This window comes from Lissotriton helveticus, chromosome 4_1 (genome assembly GCF_964261635.1).
Source record: "Lissotriton helveticus chromosome 4_1, aLisHel1.1, whole genome shotgun sequence".
Lineage (NCBI taxonomy): Eukaryota > Metazoa > Chordata > Amphibia > Caudata > Salamandridae > Lissotriton > Lissotriton helveticus.
In genome coordinates this window covers 70,305,216-70,331,955 of record NC_136063.1, presented here as the reverse complement: position 1 = coordinate 70,331,955, position 26,740 = coordinate 70,305,216, and the positions used below count along the sequence as shown (strand labels likewise).

Genomic DNA, 26,740 nt, shown 5'->3' with positions numbered 1-26,740 from the left:
CTGGAGGATAATTCTTCAATAAGTACTGGGATGAAGAAGGAGGAATCGTAGTCATAAAGGTGAGTGATATATAATCTAGATGAGGATTCCATCTGCATGTTCAAGTGTTTTGTTGCACATGCACCTGCCCTTCACTGTTCATGACAGTAACTCAATGTGACTGTGCTCAAACCTGCTTCTAGCAGGGCTCATACATCTCATGTTTAAAAAGTTATTTACATTCTTTAACTGCATCAATCCTCATGACTCACCTGGCAGGTAGCTGATGGATCCTTCAGGCAAAGCGACACATCACACCACATATAGACGTCAGGCTGCCCATTAAAGATGAATGCCTCGATCTCAAACATGACTTGCAGTGACTGGCCATTTTCTACTACCTGTACATTCATGGTTTGTGTCATTGCACAGCTGCAAAGAGAAGAGCATTGTGAAGCTAGATTTCAATATCAGCATATAAAAGCACAGTGCCTCCTAAAGGCAACCGACTTGCAGGGCCTGATTCACAAAGGCAAACTAAAACTTGAGTCTAAATCTACTACTTTTTGCTATTCATAAAGGAAAGTTACTACTACTAACTTTTCTACTACTAAACTTGTAACATTAATAGTAGTTCTGAACCTACTAGTAGTGAAGTTACTGGTTGTAAATAACCTTTGTGAATACCAAAAAGTAGTAAACTTAGACTTACGTTTACTTGTTTTTGGTATTCACAATGCTAAGCTTCTGATAGTAACTTTATTGCAGGTAAAGGTACTAGTAATAAAGTTGGCAGTAGTAAAGTTACTATTAGTCATTTACATTTGTGGATTCCAAAAAATATTAAACTTAAACTTAAATCCAAGTTTTTACCTCTGTGGATTGGGCCCGCAATGTGTCCGTCAGTACCTTACAATGGTATTGAGTAAGATTTCTTTATTTTACAAATGTGTGAATTCAGTACTTGTTGTAAAGACAAAGCTAAGGTTTAACAAAGTAATCAGTTCCTAGGATGTGTTTGTTTTTCCATCTTTTTGAAAATACTTGAATATCAGCTTATTTGCTTTGGGATCATTTATAAAACAAAATGAACTTCCGACTTCTCTTGTTCCACTTTAATAGCACAAAAGAACCAGAAGTCAACATGTGTTTAGAAACTTAATTTTTTATTTCTTCAGGACTTGAAAATAACATACATGGTATTGTGTAGTCAGTCATTGATAGAGGTACTGATGTACAGTTTCACATCATTCCACACTTTACAGTGAGCATGATAGCTTTATTCTATCACTTCTGGTTGAGCCCTGTAGTAGTAAAGCATTCAACCTGTTAGAACCAATTGCTCACAGCTACATACTGTATATGCACTATCACAATCCATATCATACCACAAATCCCTCATCAATGCATCCCCACAATAGGAATAGCGAACAAGTTACTTGAAGTAAAACTTTATAAATATAATTGCAATTTAAATTGTATTTATATGGGGCTTACTAGCCTCGATACAGTGTTGATGGGCTTTTCAGCAAGCAGCTTGCTACTCCGGAACCCAAAATGGATTGGTGGTGGGCTGTTAAAGTGTGCAAAACGTATAAAGGGGGTAGGGTAGAAATACCTTGACCCTCTAGACCTGCTTAAGGGGTCACACAAGGACCCCCAGGGCCCAAAATGTTTTTTTTTTAAACTGCAAAATACGCGCAGGGTGCGCGGATCCTGCCGTGAAAAAAAACTAAAATGAAGCGTGGGATAATAATTAATAATAAAAGAATAATTAGCCCCCGGGGGGCCAAATCCTGGGGGCAAAAATATAACATTTGATGGGGGGCCCAGAGGGGCCCCCCAACCCCGGGGTCCCCCACCCACCGGGGCTACAAAGTAAATGAGTGGGGGGCTCAAAGGCCACCCGCTAGCAAAATACATGGGTGGGGGGCTCAAAGGCCTTGTGGCCCCCCTCCTGGAGCCGTAGAGGGCCCTGAGGACCGCCACCGCCCAGGGCCAGCTCCTGCAGTGTCTCGGGGTGCCCATCCCTGGGGCACTGCTGTTTGAAATGGCAAGGTGGGAGCCGAGGCCTCTTCCCTGTCATAGCAAAATTGGTTTGGATTTTGAAAGAGAGAGCAGGGAAACCTGCTCTCTCTTTCAAAATGCAAACCATATTGCTTTTCAGCACGGGGAGCTGCATGTTAGCAGCTCCCCGTGTGGAAAAGCAATGCCAGCTCCCGAAGGACGCGGGGAGCCGGCTGGGACCTTGGGGGCATTGGGGCTCCCCCCACGGTCCTCAAAGTTGTATATGCGCCCCGGGGGATGGGGTACCCGGGGAAAATAGAAATTAGTGATATGTGCACATATTTTCTTTCACTGTCAAATTAGGAGTCGTGTACCCAGCGCGGCCCCCTGGTGTGCACAAGCTGGGTGCACGACTCCTACACGTTGGGTACATGACTCCTAACGCGTTGGGTGCACGACTGCTAACGTGTTAGGTGCATGACTCCTAACGCATTAGGTTCATGACTCCAAGCAAAAGAAAGTCATATTTTTCAGATATACATCAAGCTTATGTGTGTAGATCTTGGGTGGTTCTAAAAAGATCCGTTGTCTTTATTGAGAAATTTTGGTACCTATAAGTAAGTACCTATGCAGTGTCTAAAGTTGATGAGGAAGACTCTGTTACCCTCACCTGTAAAATATACACCATCTCTCCTGTAGATGCCATCCATATTGAAATGCAGATTGTTGTGGTAAATGGACCCCATCCTATAATCTCAGAAGCAGAAGCAGCTTTATTGACATGTTTCCTAGCTTTCTCTATCTGTGGACACAATTGATTGAACCAGTTCCATTTCTGTCTTTGGCATATGTTAGAATAGACTAAGGCAGTTTGGGGGAAAAGTGACATCAATTCTCCAAGGGTATCCTTCATAAGCATTTCCAGACCTACCCTAGTCAAAGTGCCTAGGACATTGCCACCACAGTGCACAATTATGAGGTCAGGGTGTTGGAGATGCAAAAAGGATGTGACCAATGGCATCAATTGGTGCCACTTTAATCCTCTCTTTCCAATTCATTTAATGTCTACATTTGGCAAAGCTAGGTTTTTGTCAATGTCTCTGTTTTCGGCATACCTTTGGCTCCAGAAAATATAGCTGTGTCCCACAATCCACACTCTAAGCATCTTGAAGGGAGGTCTGGATGCACTCAGAAGGTGTCTGTATGTGAAATGGCGGTTTGATAACTAAGATTTTTCTACAATGGTGGATAAGATGCAGGTTTGAAAAAAGAAAATAAATGATTGGTTGTTTGAGAGCATTCTAGAATGAAAAGTAGGGTGCATGTTTCTGTTTTTAAAAGCATGATTCTTATTGGTTAACAAAAACTGTTTGAAATGAACATTACATAGGATAGTATTGTATTGTATTGTATCTGTGCTTGTATAGTGCTGCTGCCACCCTACGGGTATCCTGGCGCTTCAGATATCAGAACACTTAATCAGCATGTTGGCGCATAGAGAGAAGGTCAGTTGGATCAGACCTTTGGAAACAGCCAGGTTTTTAGGCTCTTTCTGAATTCAGTTAAGGAGTCGGTCTGTCTGATCCTTTGTGGCAGCTCATTCCACAGCTGGGCCCCTACCACTTTGAAAGCCCTCCCCCCCCATCCGGGAGCGTTTGAATCTTGTGGTTGCCAGTAAACTGGCACCAAAAGACCGGAGCTGTCTCTGAGGAAGGTACCAGGAGAACCTTTCCTGCATAGGGATTGGGCCCATCCCGTGAGATGCTTTGAACACCTGGCATAGTGACCCGTTCCTTTATTGGAAACCAGTGGAGCTCTCGTAGTGCAAAGGTAGAAGATGAATTGCACCTCAAATTCAGCACCAGTTTTGCTGCTTCAGACTGGACTCTTTGCAGCCCCTGAAAGATGTACTGAGGGCCCCCTAGGTACAGGGAGTTACAATAGTCCAGTCTGCTCAGCACTGTGCTGCTTACTAACAGTGGGCGCAAGTCTTTTGGTAACATCGGAAGTATCCGACATAGCAGGCGCAACAGACCAAAGCAGATATTAGCTGTCTTAGTTGCCTGTGACTTCATCTGGAGGTTCTTATCTATTAGGACCCCCAGATTCCGCACTGTACTGGCCGGGGTCAGTGGCTCCTCCTCCAGGGTGAGCCTGAACTCTATCGGAACATGCGTAGACAGCCTCACCGGAGAGCAGTATAGCACCTCCGTCTTTCCACCATTGAACTGCAGTGAGTTCCTCCGCAGCCAGTCTGCGGTCTGCCGCATGCACTCTTGGAACTGGTCCAGTGCGACTGCCTGTTTTCCCTCCAGAGAGAATGCCAGCTGCGTGTCGTCCGCGCAGTTGACCAAGTCAACCACGAACGCTTTGATGATAGGAAAGAGCTGCTGCAGATATACATTACAAAGGACAGGGCTAATGGCAGAGCCCTGGGGTACCCCGTGATTGACAGATGATTTGCAAGATGTAAATGGTGTCAAGGTGACTGTCTGTTCTCTCCCCATCAAGTAAGACTGTAGCCATTGTAAGGCCCGTCCCTTCACCCCTATTTTCTCCAATCTCTCTAGAAGGATTGAGTGGCTCACTGTATCGAATCCTGCCGACATATCGAGGAGCACCAACACTGTGTCATTCCCGTTATCGGCTCGCATTCGTAAGTTGTCCAACATAGTGGACAGAGCAGACTCCGTTCCATGCCCCGGCCGAAACCCGAACTGATCCCTATCCAGTAGTTGGTGTTCCTCCAAAAATCCCGATAGGGATCTGCTTACTACCTTTTCCAGAATTTTAATGGGATAAGGGAGCAGGGAGATTGGACGAAAGTTAACCGGGTTAGTTGGATCCAAGGAGGGCTTCTTAATCAGGGGTGTCACCACCTCCTGCTTCCAGCCCCCCGGGACAGTGCCTTCTTCCAGAGATTGGTTGCAGATCTGTCTCAGCCAGGAGAAGGTCGTTTGGCCATAGGTTTTCCATATTTTCTGTGGCAAGGGGTCGAGTGGAGACCCTGAAGATATACTTTGCGCCACAGTATTAAAAGCAGGGTCAGTGAGGGCCTGAAACCTATCGATAGTATATGGCAGATCCAGGCCCTCCTCCGTCTCCTGTGGCTCAGGAGTTTGGGAGATGGTATTAGTTTCCGTAAAGAAGCTGAAGATCGTCTCCACTTTATCCAGGAAATGCACAGCAATATTATCGCATAATTCCTGGGAGGCCACCACTTTGTTGCTCAAACATATAGGAGCTGATATTTCTCTGACTATCTTAAAAAGTTCTTTAGTTCCGTTTGAGGCATGTAGGATGGAGTTGGCATAGAAAAGAGCTTTACATCCGAGGATTCGTAGCTTATACGTGGTCTGTGCTACCCTCAGCTCTAATTTATCCACACCTGAATGTCCCTTCCTCCATTTCCTCTCTGCCTTTTTGCATAGCAGACGTAGATGTTTCAATTCCTCGTTGTACCATGGAGCGGAGATTTTATTATATTTTCTTTACTGGGATTACTTGATCCAGAGCCTCCCTGATAAATTCCTGATAAATGTTATAGTTTGTCTCTATTGTGGCGGACGCACAGAAGTTGCTGTCAGTTGGAGGAGTTAATAGAGCGCCCAGTCTGCCCAGCTTCGCCCATTCCCTCCCTACCCGGTAGACCACAAGCCTCTTAAAATGGTCCCTCTGGCCAGGTAGTGTGAGTTGAAATGAACTAGATGATGGTCTGTCCAGTTTTGAGGTATAATGTTCAATACCTCCGCGTCCATACCATTGGCAAAGATTAGGTCGAGAATATGTCCTCCTTTACTAGCTGTTGCAAGCTTAGATTTGCGCAAGTGTAATTCAGATCTCGCAGATGATTACCCAGGGTAGCATTCTCCCACAGGTTAAAGTCACCCAGGATGATCATTCTAGAGTGCATAAGGGAGATATTGGTGATAGTGTCTAGAACAGATTGATACTGAGTGGCGGTCCCTGGGGGTCTATAGCAGACCAAGCCCGTAAGTTGGCTGCCTTTCGGCTCCTGCAGTGAAAATCCCATGAGCTCCATCCCAGTGATCTCATCCACTCTTAGAGGGGCGAAATTCAGCTCCTCTATATAAATCACTCCAACCCCTCCTCTCTGCCCTCTATTCTTGGGTTATGCAAGATTTGAAACCCCTCCGGGCAAGCTAGTCCTATTTCTACCACAGACTCGGCCCGGATCCAGGTTTCTGTTCAAAATAATGCATCCAAGTTCAAATCTTCGATCAGCATGTATATTTGCGTGTGGTGCTTAACCAACGACCGACTGTTGATCAGCCCACAACTCAGCATGTTATTCTTAGCACTGCTTGCTTCTTTCTCATGGGAGCCCTGGTAAGTAATGTCAGAGTCTTGCATTGCCTAAGTTTAAATAGACACTAAGCGTGTTCCCCCCTTGCCACTAGTGCACTCACCAAGATGGTGCCGTCAAGTGGCTAATCCTCCCCCAAGATGGCGCTAGCCAAAGTGGAGAAAGCAATGGGTCCCGCTAAAGTAGCAGGTGTGCAAATAATTTTTTTATGTGCAAGTATGCGGGTTAAAACAAGTGATTTTTAATAGATCAACAATTTTAAAAAGCCGCGATCGGCAAAATGGGCTTCCGCTATGCAGCGTTCCAGGCACCGACTATCTTGGTGCGGACGCTCCAAGAATCCCCTCTTAGCTCAGCAATCAAGCAGCCAAAGCTCTAGCGTATCTGTCAGCTGCGCGCTCGCTTTGCCCATGTTTAAATAGGCACTAAGCGTGTTCCCCCCTTGCCACTAGTGCGCTGACCAAGATGGCGCCGTCAAGTGGCTAATCCTCCTCCAAGATGGCGCTAGCCGAAGTGGAGAAAGCAATGGGTCCCGCTCAAGTAGCAGGTGTGCAAATAATTTTTTAATGTGCAAGTATGCGGGTTAAAACAAGTGATTTTTAATAGATCAACAATTTTAAAAAGCAGCGATCTGCAAAATGGGCTTCGGCTCTGCAGCGTTCCAGGCACCGACTATCTTGGTGCGGACGCTCCAAGAATCCCCTCTTAGCTCAGCAATCAAGCAGCCAAAGCGCTAGCGTATCTGTCTGGATAAGGTGATATTTTGAAAAGTCAATCACACTTGCTGTTTGGATTAGCAACATTGTGCGCTGAACTTGTGACCTGTGTGCTCAGTGGAGTGTTCCATGAACTGTTACTATGGTAACAGGCAGTAAGCAGATTGGGGGATGGGTTAAAACTTATGTCAATTGGAAAGGGTTGAAATGTGTAACCAATAGAAATGTGTGTTAGGTTTTGAATTAATGTGGGAAGCAATGTGATTTGATATTTACATGTATATGTGTGCAGATTGAGAAGAAAAGTTTGCCATTTTTTGGTTTTGCTAAAAGCAGTGAAGTACATAGATTCTGTATAAGAAAATCTGGGGTGTGACTGACATACTTCCTAATCTATAAATCAATTTGAAAGGTGAGTTATTAATTTGTCAGGGGTTGTATGTGGTGCCTTTGTTTTTAATAAGAGTAATGTGTTTCGCCCGCTAAAGTCCAGGGAGTAGTCTTGCTTGTCTAGAATCATATTGTGAGTCTGTCTGCATTTGGGCAACCATTGCGAGAGAAGCATTTGGTAACTTCATGTGCTGGCAGAAAACTGCTTTAAAACCTGTCATGTTGTCTAGTTTTAGTAGTATTAGAAGAAGCCAGTCATTGGTTATGCAATTTCAAAATGTGTCAGGCTCTCATAGAAGAGTGCAGTTTTGAAATATGTAGAATGTGTGCAGTCACCTTACCCCTTCCAAGCTAGTCAATGCGTTTTGGTAAAGTCCAAGGGATAGTTTTGCTTGTCTAGAGTCACACTGTGAGTCTGTGTGCATTCGGGAACCATTGTGAGAGCAGCATTTGGGTACTTCATGTCTTTGCAGACAGATAACTGCTTTAAAACCTGTCATGTTGTCAAGTTTTAGTAGCATTAGAAGCCAGTCATTGCTTATGCATTCGCAGAATGAGTCAGGCTTTCATACTAGAGTGTAGTTCTGAAATATGTAGAATGTGTGCAGTCACCTTACTCCTTCCAGGGTAGTGAATGTGTTTTGGTAAAGTCCAAGGGATACTGTTGCTTGTCTAGAATCACACTGTGAGTCTGTGTGCATTTGTAAACCATTGTGAGAGAAGCATTTGGGTACTTCATGTCTTTGCAGACACATTACTGCTTACAAACCTATCCTGTTTTCAAGTTTTAGTTGAATTAGAAGCCAGCCATCGCCTATGCATTCGCAAAATGAGTCAGGCTTCCACACTAAAGTGCATTAAAGAAATATATGTAGAATGTGTGCAGTCACCTTACCCCTTCCAGACTAGTGAATGTGTTTTGGTAAAGTCCAAGGAATAGTTTTTCTTGTCTAGAGTTATGCTGTGAGTCTGTGTGAATTTGGGAACCATTGTGAGAGAAGCAAATGGGAACTTCATGTCTTTGCAAACAAATAACTGCTTAAAAAACTATCCTGTTCTCAAGTTCTGGTAGAATTAGAAGACAGTCATTTCTTATGCATTCGCAGAATGAGCCAGGCATACACAGTAGCAATGCTGTAGTGAATTGCGTAGAATGTATGCAGCCACCTAACCCCTTCCAGACTAGTGGTTCTCTTCTGCTAAATTCCAGGGATCAGTCTTGCATTTCTAGAATCATACTGTGAGACTTTGTGCATTTAGGCAACCATTGTCAGAGAATCATTTGGTAATGTCATGTCTCCTTGTACTACTCTAATCATTCAGTCAGTAACCAAGTACTCATGCAGTGATCCAGGGCCTTAGCACATGAACTGCTTCAAACTCGTATGCACTATGCATGTAGTCCTCTAACCACCTACACACTTGTGTTTCAGGCCTACAATACCCCAGTCAGTATGCATACACTCCTCCAAACACCCTGTTACTCCCCTTGCATTCCTCTAGTGAATCTTTCAGCACCATGTACTACCCCATTCAATGCAGTAACATACAACCAATAATACATTCACCGTTTGTCTCTCCTTGGAGTACTCTAATCATTCAATCAGTAACTAAGTACTCATGCAGTCATGCAGAACTTTAGCACATGGACTGCTACAAACTCTTATGCACTATGCATGTAGTCCTCTAACCACCTACACACTTATGTTTCAGGCCAGAAATTCCCCAGTCAGTATGCATACACTCCTGCAAACACTTTGTTACTCTCCTTACGCTCCTCTAGTGACCATTTCAGCACCACGTACTAATCCATTCACTGCAGTAAAACACAACCAATTATAGATTTACCCAGTGTCTCTCCTTATATTGCTCTAATCATTCAGTCAGTATACAAGTATTCATATAGCGAGCTAGGCATTAGCACATAGACTGCTTCAAACTCCTAAGCACTATGGATGTAGTCCTCTAACCACCTACCCACTTGTGTTTCAGGCCTACAATTCCCCAGTCAGTATCCACACACTCCTACAAACACCATGTTACTCCCCTTGCATTCCTCTAGTGACCCTTTCAGCACTATGTACTAATCCATTCACTGCAGTAAAATACAACCAATTATAAATTCACCCACTGTCTCTCCTTGTAGTACTCTAATCATTCAGTCAATATCCAAGTACTCATACAGCGAGCCAGGCCTTAGCCCATGGACTGCTTCAAACTCCTATGCACTATGCATGTAGTCCTCTAACCACCTACACACTTGTGTTTCAGGCCTACAATGCCCCAGTCATTATCTATACACTCCAGCAAACTCACTGTCACTGCTCTTGCAATCCTATAATGGTCATCTACTAATCCATTCACTATGCCAAAAGTGAACTATTTATAAATTCACCCAGGCACTCTCGTTGCAGTACTCTAATCATTGAGTCAGTACCCAAGTACTCATGCTGTAATCCAGTTCTTACAACGTGGAGTACTACAAACATCTGTCCAATGTGTATGCAGTCTTTTAATCACCTATACACTTATTTTACAGATGTTAATTTACCCAGGCAGTATCCATCCTGTCACTGCTCTTGCAATTCAGTAGTGACCTATTCAGTACCATATAGTAATCCATTCACTGTGACAAAACGAAAGCACTTAGAAATTCAGTCAGGCACTCGCCTTGTAGTACTGATTGTTTTGGTACCCAAGTACTCATACAGTTAGCTAGGCCTTAACACATATACTTGTACAAACTCCTGTCCACTATGCATGTAGTTGTCAAACCACCTACACACTTGTTTTTCACATCTGGAATTACTCAGGCAGTACCTATACACTTCTGCAAACACCCTGTCACTCCCCATGTACTGCTCCAGTCAGCCACCCAGCATCATGTAGTAATCCAAACACTGCACCAAAACCCAAACATTTATACAATTATCCAGGCATTCTCCTTGCAGGACTGTAATCATTCAGTCAGTGCCTAAGTACTTATATAATATACCTATACAGATATGTATATACCTTGAATTACAATTTCAATTAGTGATGACAAAATAAAGTGGTTAAATGTTTTTTATATAGAATGTGTTTGTATAGTAATTGAAAAGTATACTTAATAAATGTATTCAAATGAATGTATTCATGTTTATATTTTACAGATATTGTTTATCATCATTAAAATAAAGTTATCATGCCAGAAAAATTAAGAAAGAGAAAAGGACAGCAAAAGGACAAGTATTTAAAGAAAATTCAACAACAAGTATTGGATGACCAACAGCATGTGGGTAAAAAGAAAAAGTCTTCTGGTTAAACAACAAAGGAAATCATTAAAAAACATTCAAAGCCTAGAAACAGTGTGCAGAATGTGCAAACTACTGAGAATGCTTTGACCAGAAAAAAGAATATGAATAACATGAAAGGAAAAAAAGGAAAATTACATTCAAGAGATTCGATGTATGGTAAAAGTAGGCAAAATTAGTATAAAGAAATCTGTTAAAATATTTTTATAATTGAGTGGTTTTTAACTTGCTCAAAGATGTGAAAACATATAGAAAAAGAGCACTATTTTATAAAAAGAAGCATATTGAATCCATTGTTCAAAAGGTTTTTGAAGTAAAAAGGAAACTATTCCTTTTAGTTTTAAACAGAATTCGATCACTAGATAAACCAATCCATTTAATGAAGGCCACAATTAGGAGGAAAAGAGTAATTAACAGAACTAATGTTTGTGATTTTATTTGGGGTGAATGGAAACACAGTTCAAGTTCAGAGCCTTTCTTCAATGAAGAGAGTTATTTTCAGACCAATAGTTTATTGAATGCAGTTGATCCCAGTGGTCTAACTTAGGAGGTTAGAAATGGTTGTCCAATTGAGAAAGAGAAGGTAGTTCCCAGAAATGCAGAAGATGAGTTAGCTGATGAAATTCTAGGGAGACGTCCTAAAGCCCCAGTGTACACTTGGGATTGCAGTAGTATTTGTAGTGTACGACAAGAATCTATTAATATTTTATGCAATTTCTTACTAGCATATAGTAAAAATAGTGTTAAACAAAAGATTAAGATATTGTAAGGACTAGACCCTTGCAGAGTGAGAAAAATACTGGTTTGCAAGGTCATTCTCTCTGGCTTGTCTTTCTAGACAAGTATTTCAAAGTGTGTTTCACCTTTTCCGGATGTTAGCAGTACATCATTCTCAAATGCGGAAGTTAGTCAGAAGATTGTATTATGCAAAAAGTCCAGCACTAATGTTAAATGAGTTGAACAGTGCTCTTTTGCGTGGATCAGCATCAGATGTGAAGAAGGTTTGTGATGAAATTGAGTTTTGTTACTTTGATCCTGAACAAGAGAGTGCAGAAACTGACATATTAATAGAAGAAAATGTTGAAAAGAATGTGCAACATAGTACAACAAATTCTTTTAAAGAATTAATTACAAAGTTTAACGTGATTTCAGATGACAGGCCAAATTATTCTTGTATTTGTTGTCGGCAAACGCACTATAAAAATCAGACTAGGACTGTTGATCCGTATTACCTAATACTTTGAAAGCCAAAGTTTAGGAACATAATTTGGCCTGTGAGCAATTTATTAATACGTTATAATACGATTACTATTAGATCATTTCAATATATAGGATTTCAATAATACTATTTGGCCTAGAGGAAAAGTATATATTTGAATTAAGGACTTTTTCTGGCACATTCTGTCAGTATATATTTTTAAAGAACATTATTTACAGTGTATGAAAATTGAAAATAATTGTTCATTGTATTATTATTTGAGTTCTTTCATATTCAAGTAAGAAATTTCTGTTAGAAGAAAGCATTTTACATATATGTGATTTGTATTATATGGTTTGTTATTGAGGATGTAGTTTTTGTGGAATGTTCAGAAATAGTTGGGTAGATGATAAATATGTTAGATGTAGTTTTGGTTGTTTTTAACCTTTTCAGCGCGTCCGCGATTCCCCCTCCGGTGCTGGGCCGTAATAAAAATGGGTGTGGTCGTGACGGAACGGTTCCGTCATGAGCACAGCTCAACCGTAGCTCATGACGGAACCGTTCCGTCATGAGCATGGAAGGGGTTAAACAATCTTATTAATTGTTCTTTTTTTTGCCGCTGTTATATATTATAACTGTATTTTTTCTTCTCTTTCACAGATCCTGGTTCTAAAATATGAAATTTTCAAAAATGTAAATTATAAAAAACAACTAAAAAAAATGTGTCGCGTTTTTCATTTCTATTACTTTGAAGGTAAGATTAACTAAGTATTAATATGCACAAGGGGCTGTGTTTGCACACTGGTGAAGAAAGGGGGGATGGACGGAGTAGATATGTGTGGAAAGATGCTCTGTGGGCGTTTTAAGTTACAAGATAAAGTTACCTTGAATACTGAGTGTCCCTGTGAGCCAACTAACCCACCAGATATGTGCAGAAAGTGCCGGAGAATTCCACTGCAGAGAGGTATAAAATAGGATATGGCTTCGGACCACCTCTCTGGAACGCAGCAGTATGGTGTTCAATAGAGAGACATGGTGGGCTAGTAGGACCCAGGGACTTTCAGGATTAAAAGAGACTTAAACCACGTCACAGAGAGTGTTTGCACATGTCACATGAGGCCCCATCCCTTCCCTTCACCACTCTAAAAACATGTCCTATAACTCTGACAAAACCTAAGTACTTATAAATGTATGTTGTTCTCTGTTTGCACTACTGAAATTACTCTACTTATCAGTCATGTAGTTAAGGATTGGCCTAGCCATTAACCCTAGTACAAACCAATATAAAGCTACAAACTATTAATACAGTCTTCAAAATACCTAGTTTATACCTATATAGTTTTAAAATCACTCTGTCATAGGATCCCATGTAACCTGAAAAAAAAAGATTTGATTGGTTCATAACATTTCCCATTGTACCTATTGAAAAACTGCAATCATTTCAATCATTCTTCTTTGAGCATCTTTGGAGATATATTTCTCTTTGTTTACCTCCTGTCACTCTCATACAATTTTTCAAACAATGAATTAGCAATATGTTCTTATTATAACAGTCTGCCAATACCTATGCACTTATGGGGCAAATTTAGAAGCATCCTGTGCCAACAATATGTCACTTTTTGTAACATACTGATGGCGCAAGAAATTCTTTCATATTTACAAGGAGAGGAAAAGGCACTTTCTGTATCTTTTCTTTTCCATGTAAATACCACCTCATCATACACACCACTTTGCATTGAAGGGGCGTTCTATAGGTGTTGTTGTGTGTGTTTACACAGAAAACTCATAGAACACACATCTCCAGATTCATCAGAAATTATAAATCTGGACATGTGTGTGAATGCTGCACCATTCTCCAATTGGTGTAGCCAGCTCAACAAGGAGAAATGTTTTCATTTCTCCTCATTGTTTCTTTTTCAATATATGCTGCATTGTACATCATAAATTGATTGTTTTTGTGCAGGAAGGTGTGTCTTTCCGCACAAAAACAAACTCCACACGACACAGATATCCTTGCACCATGGTGCAAGGGTACCTGTGTCACCACATGGCTGCAATTTAAGCAGCAGTGCAGAGGGAAGCATAGACTTGCAACATATTCATGGACATATATTGCATCCCTGTGCTTTGGAAGTACCACAGCACACTACAGCTAAAGAGGTTACAGTGTCATGCTGCAGCACTTCCTTATAGTTCTGCACTTATACATTCACCATACACTACTTATGCATTCTTTCAGTCAATTATACACTACGCGTACATTCAACCAAACTTTCACACACTATCATACAAATATAGCTCCTGTTCCTGCTCCTTAGTTCTGAAAATTATTTTTTTTAGTTTTATATTTTGTTGTGCTTTTTTGAACAATTTTGTGGGGGGGTTTTCAACAAAAAAAAATTGAACGGGAGGAACAAAACAATCAACTGCAGGAAAAAATAAATAAGAGTCTAGCACCGATGGTTTTCCTGTGCTCTGCAGATAAGATCCACAGACTGTTCCCCGTAACACAATAATCTGTTGCTCTTAATGCAGTGCACCTTGACTTGAGCAAACTGTGGACGTATGTCCAGATGTTGTGGCAACAACGCTGTACCAGAGGTGCTTGCAACAGCAGGTGGAGGGTTTTCGCGCAGTCTTCTGCACTCTTCGTTCGGAAGGTTCAAAGGGTGCAGAGTCTTCAGGTGCTTTAGCATACTTGAGGTGCCGCAGGAGAACTTTTTGGTGGGGTTACCTCTTCACGGGACCCTTTTGCAGATCTTACAGGTGACTTTAGTCACATTGACATTTTTTGTCCTTAGGGAAAACATTTTTTTTCCAAACAAAGATGTGTTCCTCTCAGGTCGTGGAGGTTCTGGAACAAATCCATCATCAGAAGAGTGTTCAGAGTCTGACTGTGGCTGCTGTCCAGAAGCCATTGTTTTGGAATGGAAAGCAATAGCAGGTGTGCAATCAGCAAACAAAAAGTTCTTCTTATCTCTCAGATGTTCCCTCCAAAGAAGGGCTAAGAAGAATGATTGAAATGGGTGGGGTCCTTCAATAGTTACAATAGGAAATGTTATGAACCAATCAAATCTTTTTTTTTCAGATCACATGGGGTCTGATTCACCGTGCGCACAGGCAGCATGCACCCAATGTGACTTCGCGAAATTGCATTTAAAACTAATATACGTTTATTAAAAGTAAAAGCATATTATTTTTATGATTATCTTGGATAATGTCTGGGCCTAATATGTATATTAAATATATATATATATATATATATATATCATCACACGTTTTTGCCCGGAATGAGTCAGCCCACACAGGTAAGTAGGAGTAACCAGCTTTATTCGTGAAGGAACGGCTTCAACTCCCAAAACGAATGCTTCGCCTTTCATTTAGTCCTAGAGTTCCCGACGCGTTTCATGCCTCACCGGCATTTCCTCGGGGGATTCAGGCAGCAACTGGTACACAGCACAGCATTGAATCGAGCACTTGTTAAAGTAGTTAAGTCTCCGCCCTTGTGGGCGTGGCCACCGCCGTGGCCGCTGGGTCTTGTAGTGATCGTTTGTAAATCTCCAGTGAGTTGCTCATGCTCTGTTCCACAGTAATGCTTTGTAAAACCAAGTGGGTGGCTGAGGACAATCCGCTTTGGTGTTGCTGCACAGGATAAGTTCCTTCACCGTGGTTTACCTGCACCTAAGCAGTGGTGCCGCTTGACACCACCGCAGGACTGCACGCAGGTACAGCAGGGCTTGACTCGCGGCTCAGGCTGGCCGCTAAAATACCATCACACGTTTTTGCCCGGAATGAGTCAGCCCACACAGGTAAGTAGGAGTAACCAGCTTTATTCGTGAAGGAACGGCTTCAACTCCCAAAACGAATGCTTCGCCTTTCATTTAGTCCTAGAGTTCCCGACGCGTTTCATGCCTCACCGGCATTTCCTCAGGGGATTCAGGCAGCAACTGGTACACAGCACAGCATTGAATCGAGCACTTGTTAAAGTAGTTAAGTCTCCGCCCTTGTGGGCGTGGCCACCGCCGTGGCCGCTGGGTCTTGTAGTGATCGTTTGTAAATCTCCAGTGAGTTGCTCATGCTCTGTTCCACAGTAATGCTTTGTAAAACCAAGTGGGTGGCTGAGGACAATCCGCTTTGGTGTTGCTGCACAGGATAAGTTCCTTCACCGTGGTTTACCTGCACCCAAGCAGTGGTGCCGCTTGACACCACCGCAGGACTGCACGCAGGTACAGCAGGGCTTGACTCGCGGCTCAGGCTGGCCGCTAAAATACCATCACACGTTTTTGCCCGGAATGAGTCAGCCCACACAGGTAGGTAGGAGTAACCAGCTTTATTCGTGAAGGAACGGCTTCAACTCCCAAAACGAATGCTTCGCCTTTCATTTAGTCCTAGAGTTCCCGACGCGTTTCATGCCTCACCGGCATTTCCTCAGGGGATTCAGGCAGCAACTGGTACACAGCACAGCATTGAATCGAGCACTTGTTAAAGTAGTTAAGTCTCCGCCCTTGTGGGCGTGGCCACCGCCGTGGCCGCTGGGTCTTGTAGTGATCGTTTGTAAATCTCCAGTGAGTTGCTCATGCTCTGTTCCACAGTAATGCTTTGTAAAACCAAGTGGGTGGCTGAGGACAATCCGCTTTGGTGTTGCTGCACAGGATAAGTTCCTTCACCGTGGTTTACCTGCACCCAAGCAGTGGTGCCGCTTGACACCAACGCAGGACTGCACGCAGGTACAGCAGGGCTTGACTCGCGGCTCAGGCTGGCCGCTAAAATACCATCACACGTTTTTGCCCGGAATGAGTCAGCCCACACAGGTAAGTAGGAGTAACCAGCTTTATTCGTGAAGGAACGGCTTCAACTCCCAAAACGAATGCTTCGCCTTTCATTTAGTCCTAGAGTTCCCGACGCGTTTCATGCCTCACCGGCATTTCCTCAGGGGATTCAGGCAGCAACTGGTACACAGCACAGCATTGAATCGAGCACTTGTTAAATTAGTTAAGTCTCCGCCCTTGTGGGCGTGGCCACCGCCGTGGCCGCTGGGTCTTGTAGTGATCGTTTGTAAATCTCCAGTGAGTTGCTCATGCTCTGTTCCACAGTAATGCTTTGTAAAACCAAGTGGGTGGCTGAGGACAATCCGCTTTGGTGTTGCTGCACAGGATAAGTTCCTTCACCGTGGTTTACCTGCACCTAAGCAGTGGTGCCGCTTGACACCACCGCAGGACTGCACGCAGGTACAGCAGGGCTTGACTCGCGGCTCAGGCTGGCCGCTAAAATACCATCACACGTTTTTGCCCGGAATGAGTCAGCCCACACAGGTAAGTAGGAGTAACCAGCTTTATTCGTGAAGGAACGGCTTCAACTCCCAAAACGAATGCTTCGCCTTTCATTTAGTCCTAGAGTTCCCGACGCGTTTCATGCCTCACCGGCATTTCCTCAGGGGATTCAGGCAGCAACTGGTACACAGTACAGCATTGAATCGAGCACTTGTTAAAGTAGTTAAGTCTCCGCCCTTGTGGGCGTGGCCACCGCCGTGGCCGCTGGGTCTTGTAGTGATCGTTTGTAAATCTCCAGTGAGTTGCTCATGCTCTGTTCCACAGTAATGCTTTGTAAAACCAAGTGGGTGGCTGAGGACAATCCGCTTTGGTGTTGCTGCACAGGATAAGTTCCTTCACCGTGGTTTACCTGCACCCAAGCAGTGGTGCCGCTTGACACCACCGCAGGACTGCACGCAGGTACAGCAGGGCTTGACTCGCGGCTCAGGCTGGCCGCTAAAATACCATCACACGTTTTTGCCCGGAATGAGTCAGCCCACACAGGTAAGTAGGAGTAACCAGCTTTATTCGTGAAGGAACGGCCTCAACTCCCAAAACGAATGCTTCGCCTTTCATTTAGTCCTAGAGTTCCCGACGCGTTTCATGCCTCACCGGCATTTCCTCAGGGGATTCAGGCAGCAACTGGTACACAGCACAGCATTGAATCGAGCACTTGTTAAAGTAGTTAAGTCTCCGCCCTTGTGGGCGTGGCCACCGCCGTGGCCGCTGGGTCTTGTAGTGATCGTTTGTAAATCTCCAGTGAGTTGCTCATGCTCTGTTCCACAGTAATGCTTTGTAAAACGTGTGATGGTATTTTAGCGGCCAGCCTGAGCCGCGAGTCAAGCCCTGCTGTACCTGCGTGCAGTCCTGCGGTGGTGTCAAGCGGCACCACTGCTTGGGTGCAGGTAAACCACGGTGAAGGAACTTATCCTGTGCAGCAACACCAAAGCGGATTGTCCTCAGCCACCCACTTGGTTTTACAAAGCATTACTGTGGAACAGAGCATGAGCAACTCACTGGAGATTTACAAACGATCACTACAAGACCCAGCGGCCACGGCGGTGGCCACGCCCACAAGGGCGGAGACTTAACTACTTTAACAAGTGCTCGATTCAATGCTGTGCTGTGTACCAGTTGCTGCCTGAATCCCCTGAGGAAATGCCGGTGAGGCATGAAACGCGTCGGGAACTCTAGGACTAAATGAAAGGCGAAGCATTCGTTTTGGGAGTTGAAGCCGTTCCTTCACGAATAAAGCTGGTTACTCCTACTTACCTGTGTGGGCTGACTCATTCCGGGCAAAAACGTGTGATGGTATTTTAGCGGCCAGCCTGAGCCGCGAGTCAAGCCCTGCTGTACCTGCGTGCAGTCCTGCGGTGGTGTCAAGCGGCACCACTGCTTGGGTGCAGGTAAACCACGGTGAAGGAACTTATCCTGTGCAGCAACACCAAAGCGGATTGTCCTCAGCCACCCACTTGGTTTTACAAAGCATTACTGTGGAACAGAGCATGAGCAACTCACTGGAGATTTACAAACGATCACTACAAGACCCAGCGGCCACGGCGGTGGCCACGCCCACAAGGGCGGAGACTTAACTACTTTAACAAGTGCTCGATTCAATGCTGTGCTGTGTACCAGTTGCTGCCTGAATCCCCTGAGGAAATGCCGGTGAGGCATGAAACGCGTCGGGAACTCTAGGACTAAATGAAAGGCGAAGCATTCGTTTTGGGAGTTGAAGCCGTTCCTTCACGAATAAAGCTGGTTACTCCTACTTACCTGTGTGGGCTGACTCATTCCGGGCAAAAACGTGTGATGGTATTTTAGCAGCCAGCCTGAGCCGCGAGTCAAGCCCTGCTGTACCTGCTTGCAGTCCTGCGGTGGTGTCAAGCGGCACCACTGCTTGGGTGCAGGTAAACCACGGTGAAGGAACTTATCCTGTGCAGCAACACCAAAGCGGATTGTCCTCAGCCACCCACTTGGTTTTACAAAGCATTACTGTGGAACAGAGCATGAGCAACTCACTGGAGATTTACAAACGATCACTACAAGACCCAGCGGCCACGGCGGTGGCCACGCCCACAAGGGCGGAGACTTAACTACTTTAACAAGTGCTCGATTCAATGCTGTGCTGTGTACCAGTTGCTGCCTGAATCCCCTGAGGAAATGCCGGTGAGGCATGAAACGCGTCGGGAACTCTAGGACTAAATGAAAGGCGAAGCATTCGTTTTGGGAGTTGAAGCCGTTCCTTCACGAATAAAGCTGGTTACTCCTACTTACCTGTGTAGGCTGACTCATTCCGGGCAAAAACGTGTGATGGTATTTTAGCGGCCAGCCTGAGCCGCGAGTCAAGCCCTGCTGTACCTGCGTGCAGTCCTGCGGTGGTGTCAAGCGGCACCACTGCTTGGGTGCAGGTAAACCACGGTGAAGGAACTTATCCTGTGCAGCAACACCAAAGCGGATTGTCCTCAGCCACCCACTTGGTTTTACAAAGCATTACTGTGGAACAGAGCATGAGCAACTCACTGGAGATTTACAAACGATCACTACAAGACCCAGCGGCCACGGCGGTGGCCACGCCCACAAGGGCGGAGACTTAACTACTTTAACAAGTGCTCGATTCAATGCTGTGCTGTGTACCAGTTGCTGCCTGAATCCCCTGAGGAAATGCCGGTGAGGCATGAAACGCGTCGGGAACTCTAGGACTAAATGAAAGGCGAAGCATTCGTTTTGGGAGTTGAAGCCGTTCCTTCACGAATAAAGCTGGTTACTCCTACTTACCTGTGTGGGCTGACTCATTCCGGGCAAAAACGTGTGATATATATATATATATATATATATATATATATATATATATATATATATATATAATTTTAGACATTAAAAAATTACGCGCACCCATCTAGTCACATAAAGTAATACGTATGTGTCGCGTATGCACCTGGAGTCGCGTACCAGTTGCATAGCAATCGCACAGGAAAATATGCACCCATCGCACATCCTACGCGGATCCTAGACAAAAATCCTAAAATGGCATCTAGGTTCCACGCAGTGATCCAGAAAGGTCCGCTTTGGGTGCGTGACTCCCCCAAAAAATAAAAATTAGGTAAATAATATAAATATATTTAAAAAAAATTATAAAACAAATAAAAAACATTAGTTCAATATTTAAAACAAAATCCATGTATATTAAAAATATATAATGTAGGGGGAGGAGCCTAGCACGGGACCAAGATGGCCGCGTGATCGCGTAGCTCCGTGAGACCCGTTCCTCCGTTCGTCTATCCTGTCACTTATCCTGAGACTCGAGGACAGTTTTAGGTGGTGGAATAGTATCGCTGCTCACTCATCCAATTGCGGCTCGAGGAGTGCATTTCTACCCCCCTAAATCGTCGTCCGAAGTTTTGGGCCTTCCTGTCATCTAGGCAGCGGACATTGGTGTCGGAGGTGGCCGGGACCTAATGCGACAACAGCGGCAGAGTCTACCGGAAGTGGTGCCACCTTCTGGAACCACCCTCTGGGCCCGCCCTTCATCGCTGGCACTTCTACTACGGCTTCCCCTGCCTGACCCGGCTGCCCATAGTTCTGAACTCGGAGCGTTGGGGAAGTGTGAAGTGTGGTCGGAGGTGTCTCCTTGTGGAACGATTGCCTGGTTCGCCCGAGTCCTGATTGTTCACCCGTCATGGCAGCGAGAGTGGCTTCCGAAAAACCCTCCACCAAGGGTGGCAGGGTCCAGAGATCGGTCCAATCCAATAAGTTGGACAGGTATACTCTCCCGAAGGGATCTCCTAGCGACCAGAAACAGCCTCCTGAGACCGGGGCCACCTACCCGACCGTCGGCTCCGAGCCTTCTTTACAGGACATAATGGAAGTCGTCACTAGAATTGAAACGTCTATGGTGACTAGAATGGATGCGCTCGACTCTAAATTGGACTCGGTTAAGATTGACGTTAACCTTCTGCGCACAGATCACGCTAAGACCAGTGAGAAAGTGAAGTCCCTCGACATCAAAACATCGAGTCTGGTCGATGACACCGCTGAGCTCCAAAGAGAGGTCCGGGCTTTGCAAGCTGCACGAGAGGAAACTAAGCGGTTGCTCGACGATTATGAAGGTCGTAATCGTCGCAACAACGTTCGCATTTTGGGTGTTCCCGCAAATGCGGAATCGCGCTCGCCTGATCTCTTTGTCGAAGACCTGATCCTCAACCATCTGAAGCCTAAGGGACTCAGCAAGTTCTTCACTGTGGAGAGGGCGCATAGAGTGCCGGGCGGTCCGCCGAAAGTGGGTGCTTCACCCAGGCCCTTGATTGCGAGAGTTCTGAACTTTCGGGGCCGAGATGCCATCTTGCAGGCTTCACGGACGGACGGCCCGCTACGATATGACAATGTCACCGTGTCCTTCTTTCCGGACTTCACGCAAACAGTACAAAGGATGCGTCAGAGTTTCCTCCATGTTAAACGGAGGTTGCGTGATAAAGGGATTAAGTACTCTATGTTGTACCCGGCTAAGCTACGAGTTGAAGCAAATGAGCGGACTTGGTTCTTTGAGAATGCGGAGATGGCGTCGAACTGGTTGGACACTGTGAGACCTGATGACACTGGAGAACAGCAACAGGCCACTGAGGAAGGTCGGCAGGGCCTAGAATGAGACTCTCCTGCCCTGAGTGTCTACTTGATTTTGGCCCCTTGGGGGGGAAATGGGCATGTCCTTTTATTAACGTGTAACTGTACTGATTGATACAGGAAAGTTTGTTCCTTGGGACGTTTGCGGGGGGGATGAGTCAGGGGCTGCGCGGCAGGCGCCTCCTCTTCCTACTTTTAGTAACCATTGTTGGGCGGGGCGACATGCACACTGCGAGTTGGGGATGGGGCGTAGTCCTGATGCAGGGGTGCAGGGAGGGGGGCGGTCTTTGGAGTTGGGGAGGGGGGTTGTTTTTGTTTCCTGTTTCTGGTTTCGTTTCACATTGCATTGGGTGTTGACAGTTATGAGTGTGCGCGAAGGAGTGGAGTGAATGTCTAGCCTTAATCAGGGATCGGGGATTCGGGTGCTGAGTTGGAACGTTAATGGCTTGGGAGACAAAATTAAAAGGGGCATGGTCAGTCAGTTTATTAGGCGTCACTTGCCAGATGTGGTACTTCTGCAAGAGACCCATCTCGTGGGCAATCGTTGCATGGCCCTTCATAGAGGGGGCTATAAGTTGATCGCTCATGCTGGGTTCACGACGGGGTCTCGGGGTGTTGGGATTTTGGTAAGGAGGGCCCTTCCATTTGAGGTGCAGGCTGTGTGGTCAGACCAAAGGGGTAGATATGTGGGAGTGTCCGGGAGAATCGGGGGTAAAGCTGTCACTTTCCTTTCTGTCTATGTTCCCCCGGCCCTCCAATCTGACACATTTAAGGATCTTGCCAAGGTTTTCCTTTCGTTCCCGCTTGGTCTCCTGATCCTGGGGGGTGACTTCAACACTGTTTTAGATGGTAGCCTGGACTGTGTTCCGCCCAGATCGCTCCCCCCGGCCCGTCGGTGGCTCTCTGACTTCTTGGATTCTTTGGGTCTAGTTGATGCTTGGCGTCTTTTAAATCCTGCACTTAAGAGTTATACGCATCTCTCAGCGGCACATGGATCTATGTCACGCCTTGATTACATCCTGTTGCCCGCTGCGATGGTTGATACTGTGAGGGAGGCTCGTCACCTGGGTAGGGGTATATCCGATCATTCTCCGGTTTGGATCCGCGTGGAGCTGGGACAACCTATGGTTGGTAGAGTTGCACCCATCAATGCTTGGCATCTTCGGGACCCGGTTGTTAAGAAGGAACTATGCGGGGCTTCCGAGCGCTACTTCCAGCACACCCAGGGATCGGTGGACTCGGCTCAGACGTTGTGGGAGGCCTATAAGGCGGTCTTGCGTGGAGAAGCGTTGTCTCTTATTGCGGGTAAGAAGAAGAGGCGGTTGGCAGAGATCACTGCGGCCGAGGCTGAGATTGTCCGATTGGAACAACTAGCCGCTGGGGATGCTACTGATGAGAATCGGCATCAACTGCGCCTCATGCAGGATGAGTATCATGGGCTGTCTAGGGAATCGGCAGTGACCCAGCATAATGAGGTCCAAAGTAGAATCTATGAACATGGAGATAAGGCCGGTAAACTTATTGCGTGGCTGGAGCGGCGTGATCGTGCATCCCGGCTGCTCCCTGAGCTTGATGGTGATGGTTCGGAGACTTTGACAGACCCTCAGATTATAGCGCATGCTTTTGGCTCATACTATAAAAATATCTATTCTTCTTCAGACACACATGACGGCCCTGAACATACAGAGATGGTTAGGGACATTATTATGCCTCGGTTGTCTGATGATGACCGGAAATATATGGATTCTTCTATCACTGATGACGAAATCGCGAGAGCCATTAGGAGCATTAACTCCGGGAAGGCTACAGGCCCCAATGGTATTCCCATTGAGCTCTATAAAATGAATGCCCATAAAATAGCGCCACATTTGAGAGCCATGTTTTTACAAAGTAAGAAGGTTGGCATCCTCCCTTATGATCAGCGTATCGCCAATGTTGTTATAATACACAAGTCTGGTAAGCCCCGCGCCTCCCCCTCCTCATATAGGCCTATCTCCCTGCTTAATGCTGAGCCCAAGATATTGGCTAAGTTGTTGGCGATCAGATTAGTCAAGGTGATATCCACCTTGGTGCACCCAGATCAGTCTGCCTTCATGCCACGCCGTAACACTGCACTTAACCTTCGGCGTTTGCACGGCGTTTTGGGTAGGGCCCGTGATTTGTCACAACCCGCTGTGTTGGTGTCCCTTGATGCCACCATGGCCTTTGATCGGATCGAGTGGTTATATCTCTTTGCTGTCTTGGAGAAACTGGGCTTTGGACCCAAATTTATTGGATGGGTGCGTTTGCTTTACATTGCCCCCTTGGCCCGTGTGGTTGTCAATAATTGTCAATCTAGCGATTTCGAATTGGAGAGGGGGACGCGACAGGGATGTCCGTTGTCTCCCCTTCTGTTTGCTTTGGCACTGGAACCCCTGGCGGCTTGGATTAGATGGGAAAGAATGATACGTGGCTTGAGGTGGTCCCCTGATTGGGAGGATAAGATCTCTCTCTATGCTGATGATGTCCTGTTATATCTCTCCACGCCCAGATCCTCTTTAGATGTCTTTCTTGACATTCTCAGAGTGTTCGGTGACTTCTCAGGCTTTGCGATCAATTGGTCTAAGTCCGTATTGTTGGTATTGTCCGGGGATCCGCCAGTGGTCCCGCAGAACTGTCCTCTTCAAGTAACTACTGAAGGTTTTGTTTATTTGGGGATCTATATTGCTTTGGACTCTAGGACTAGGTATACTGAGAATTTACTGCCACCATTGGTTAGATTGCGCACTGATGTTGAACGTTGGAGGGCATTGCCTTTGTCGCTTCTGGGTAGAGCGGTTCTTTTTAAAATGTTAGCTCTTCCGCGCTTCTTATACGTTCTCCAGAATGCTATGGACCCAGTGCCTGTCAAATATTTTAAGGAGGTTGAGGCGCTCCAGAGACTCCTCCTCTGCGGTGGCAGGTCCCGTATCGCTTACACTAAACTTACCCTGGCTTGGTATGACGGCGGTATTGGGCTTCCTGATTTGCGGAAATACTATTGGGCCTCCCAGTTGGCGGCTATTAAACCAATACTTTATGGCCTGCTGGGGGACCCTGGGTATGCTAAGGATCGTAGTCAGTCTCCCGGGGGAGATTTCCTTCGAGCCCTGTATAATCGTCCGGGACGCTTTTCCTTCACGGGTCCCACCTCACATGCGGTAAGGGTTTGGCATGCGGCTAATAGAAGTCTGGGATGGGAAGGTAGATTGACTCTCGCGACCCCTCTCTTTAGCTCTGCCAAACTTGGCAATTTGTGGACGTCCAAGGGCTTCGATAAGTGGGAGTTGATTGGACTTAGCCAGATAAAAGATGTCTGGGGGAGGGAGGAGATATTGACTTTTCGAGGCGCTCCAGCAGAGACACCACCTACATGCCAATGAACACTTCCGCTACCTACAGGTCAGGCATGCCCTTTTGTCCCATGTTTCGCCGGGGGATTCCCTCCCCGAAGCCTCCCCCCTTGAGGATCGTGTGTTGGATGGGCATCTGCCCGAAAAAAACATCTCCTTAATGTACCGCAAACTAATCAATCACATGGGTGACCCACTGGAGTTTTTGCGGGAGGCTTGGGTTGCCGATGGAATAGAATTGGATGATGAGGACTGGGTAGATGCGGTGTCCTCCCCCAAAGTAGTGGCTGTGCAGATGAGGTTGCGTTTGGTGCAATTGAAGATTCTACATAGGTCCTATGTTACGGGTCCCGGGTTGGTGAAGATGGGATGGAGTACGACTGGTGAGTGCAAGAGGGGATGTGGAGAGGTTGCAACGTTTTTACACATACTGTGGCACTGTGATAGAGTGCAGACCTATTGGTGCGACATACATGATATTCTGCGAGATGTCCTGGGTTGTGAAGTGCGATTGGAGGCGCGTAGGTGTGTCTTAAATGTTTGGGAACCCACGGATCTTAATCAATATCTAAAGCAATGGGTTACACTGGCTTGTATGATTGCCAAGCGCAATATAGCACAGTTGTGGGGAGCCACCCTCCCACCACAGCACGCCAAATGGGCCCAAGACCTTGATTGGTGTATGTTTAGGGAGCGTGCTGTTTATGTTGCTAGGGGCTGCCCGGAGAAATGGGCGAAGGTATGGGGGCCGTGGAATGGTCACCGGGGAGATATTTGTGTTCCCCCGGCTAGACGAACTGATTTGGACGCTCTGGATTCCCCTTGATCCCTAGTTCTTACAGTTTTTGTTTCTATCCTGTTGGCGAGACTTCTTCTGCTCTGAGCACTGTTGTATTAATGTCGAAGTATTCCCAATGCAATGTTCTGTTTGAATTTTTTTGTTTACATTTAATAAAAAGAAATATAAAAAAATATATATATAATGTAATAAAAAAATAAAATGTGTCAAAATAAATAGTTGGTCAGTGACATCACTGATGACTTCACTGATGACATCTCAAATGACATCACTGATGACATCATCCATGTGACAATATGAAACACCTCATCATACACTAGTATAACCTTCCAACACTCATTATAAAATATGGAGTACCATATTTGAAACCATTGACACACCAATACAAGTTTCTAAAAAAACCCTCAGTGATTCCTACATCTACACACACATCCAAACACTTACCTATAGATTCACTCATACATGCTGACAAAGATCAATAGAACACTATTAAATACACTTATACACCTACATCGACAATACACACCAGCACACATCCTATTCACTTGTGCAGTTATCCTACTCACTTATGCAAACAATTGATCATACTTACATTTACTCAGCTACACACTTATACAAACACCACTTGATTTATTCATATAGATAGTAACTCATACTTGGTGTGTTATAAAATCACTATTACAAGTATACTGTTGAGATTCACTCACCCAAACAACTGTTTCCACATGCAGTCT

General features: G+C 45.2%; 1 protein-coding gene across 1 annotated transcript in view; it reads right to left on the bottom strand.

Moving 5' to 3' along the window:
* Positions 1–233: 233 nt before the first annotated feature.
* Positions 234–26,740, bottom strand: part of LOC144827873 (uncharacterized) — a 448,943-nt gene continuing 422,436 nt past the window's right edge. The window contains exon 11 of the mRNA XM_078686037.1: positions 234–411. Within this exon, the coding sequence (XP_078542163.1) occupies positions 234–411 (178 nt within the window). The remainder of the gene's footprint in view (positions 412–26,740) is intronic.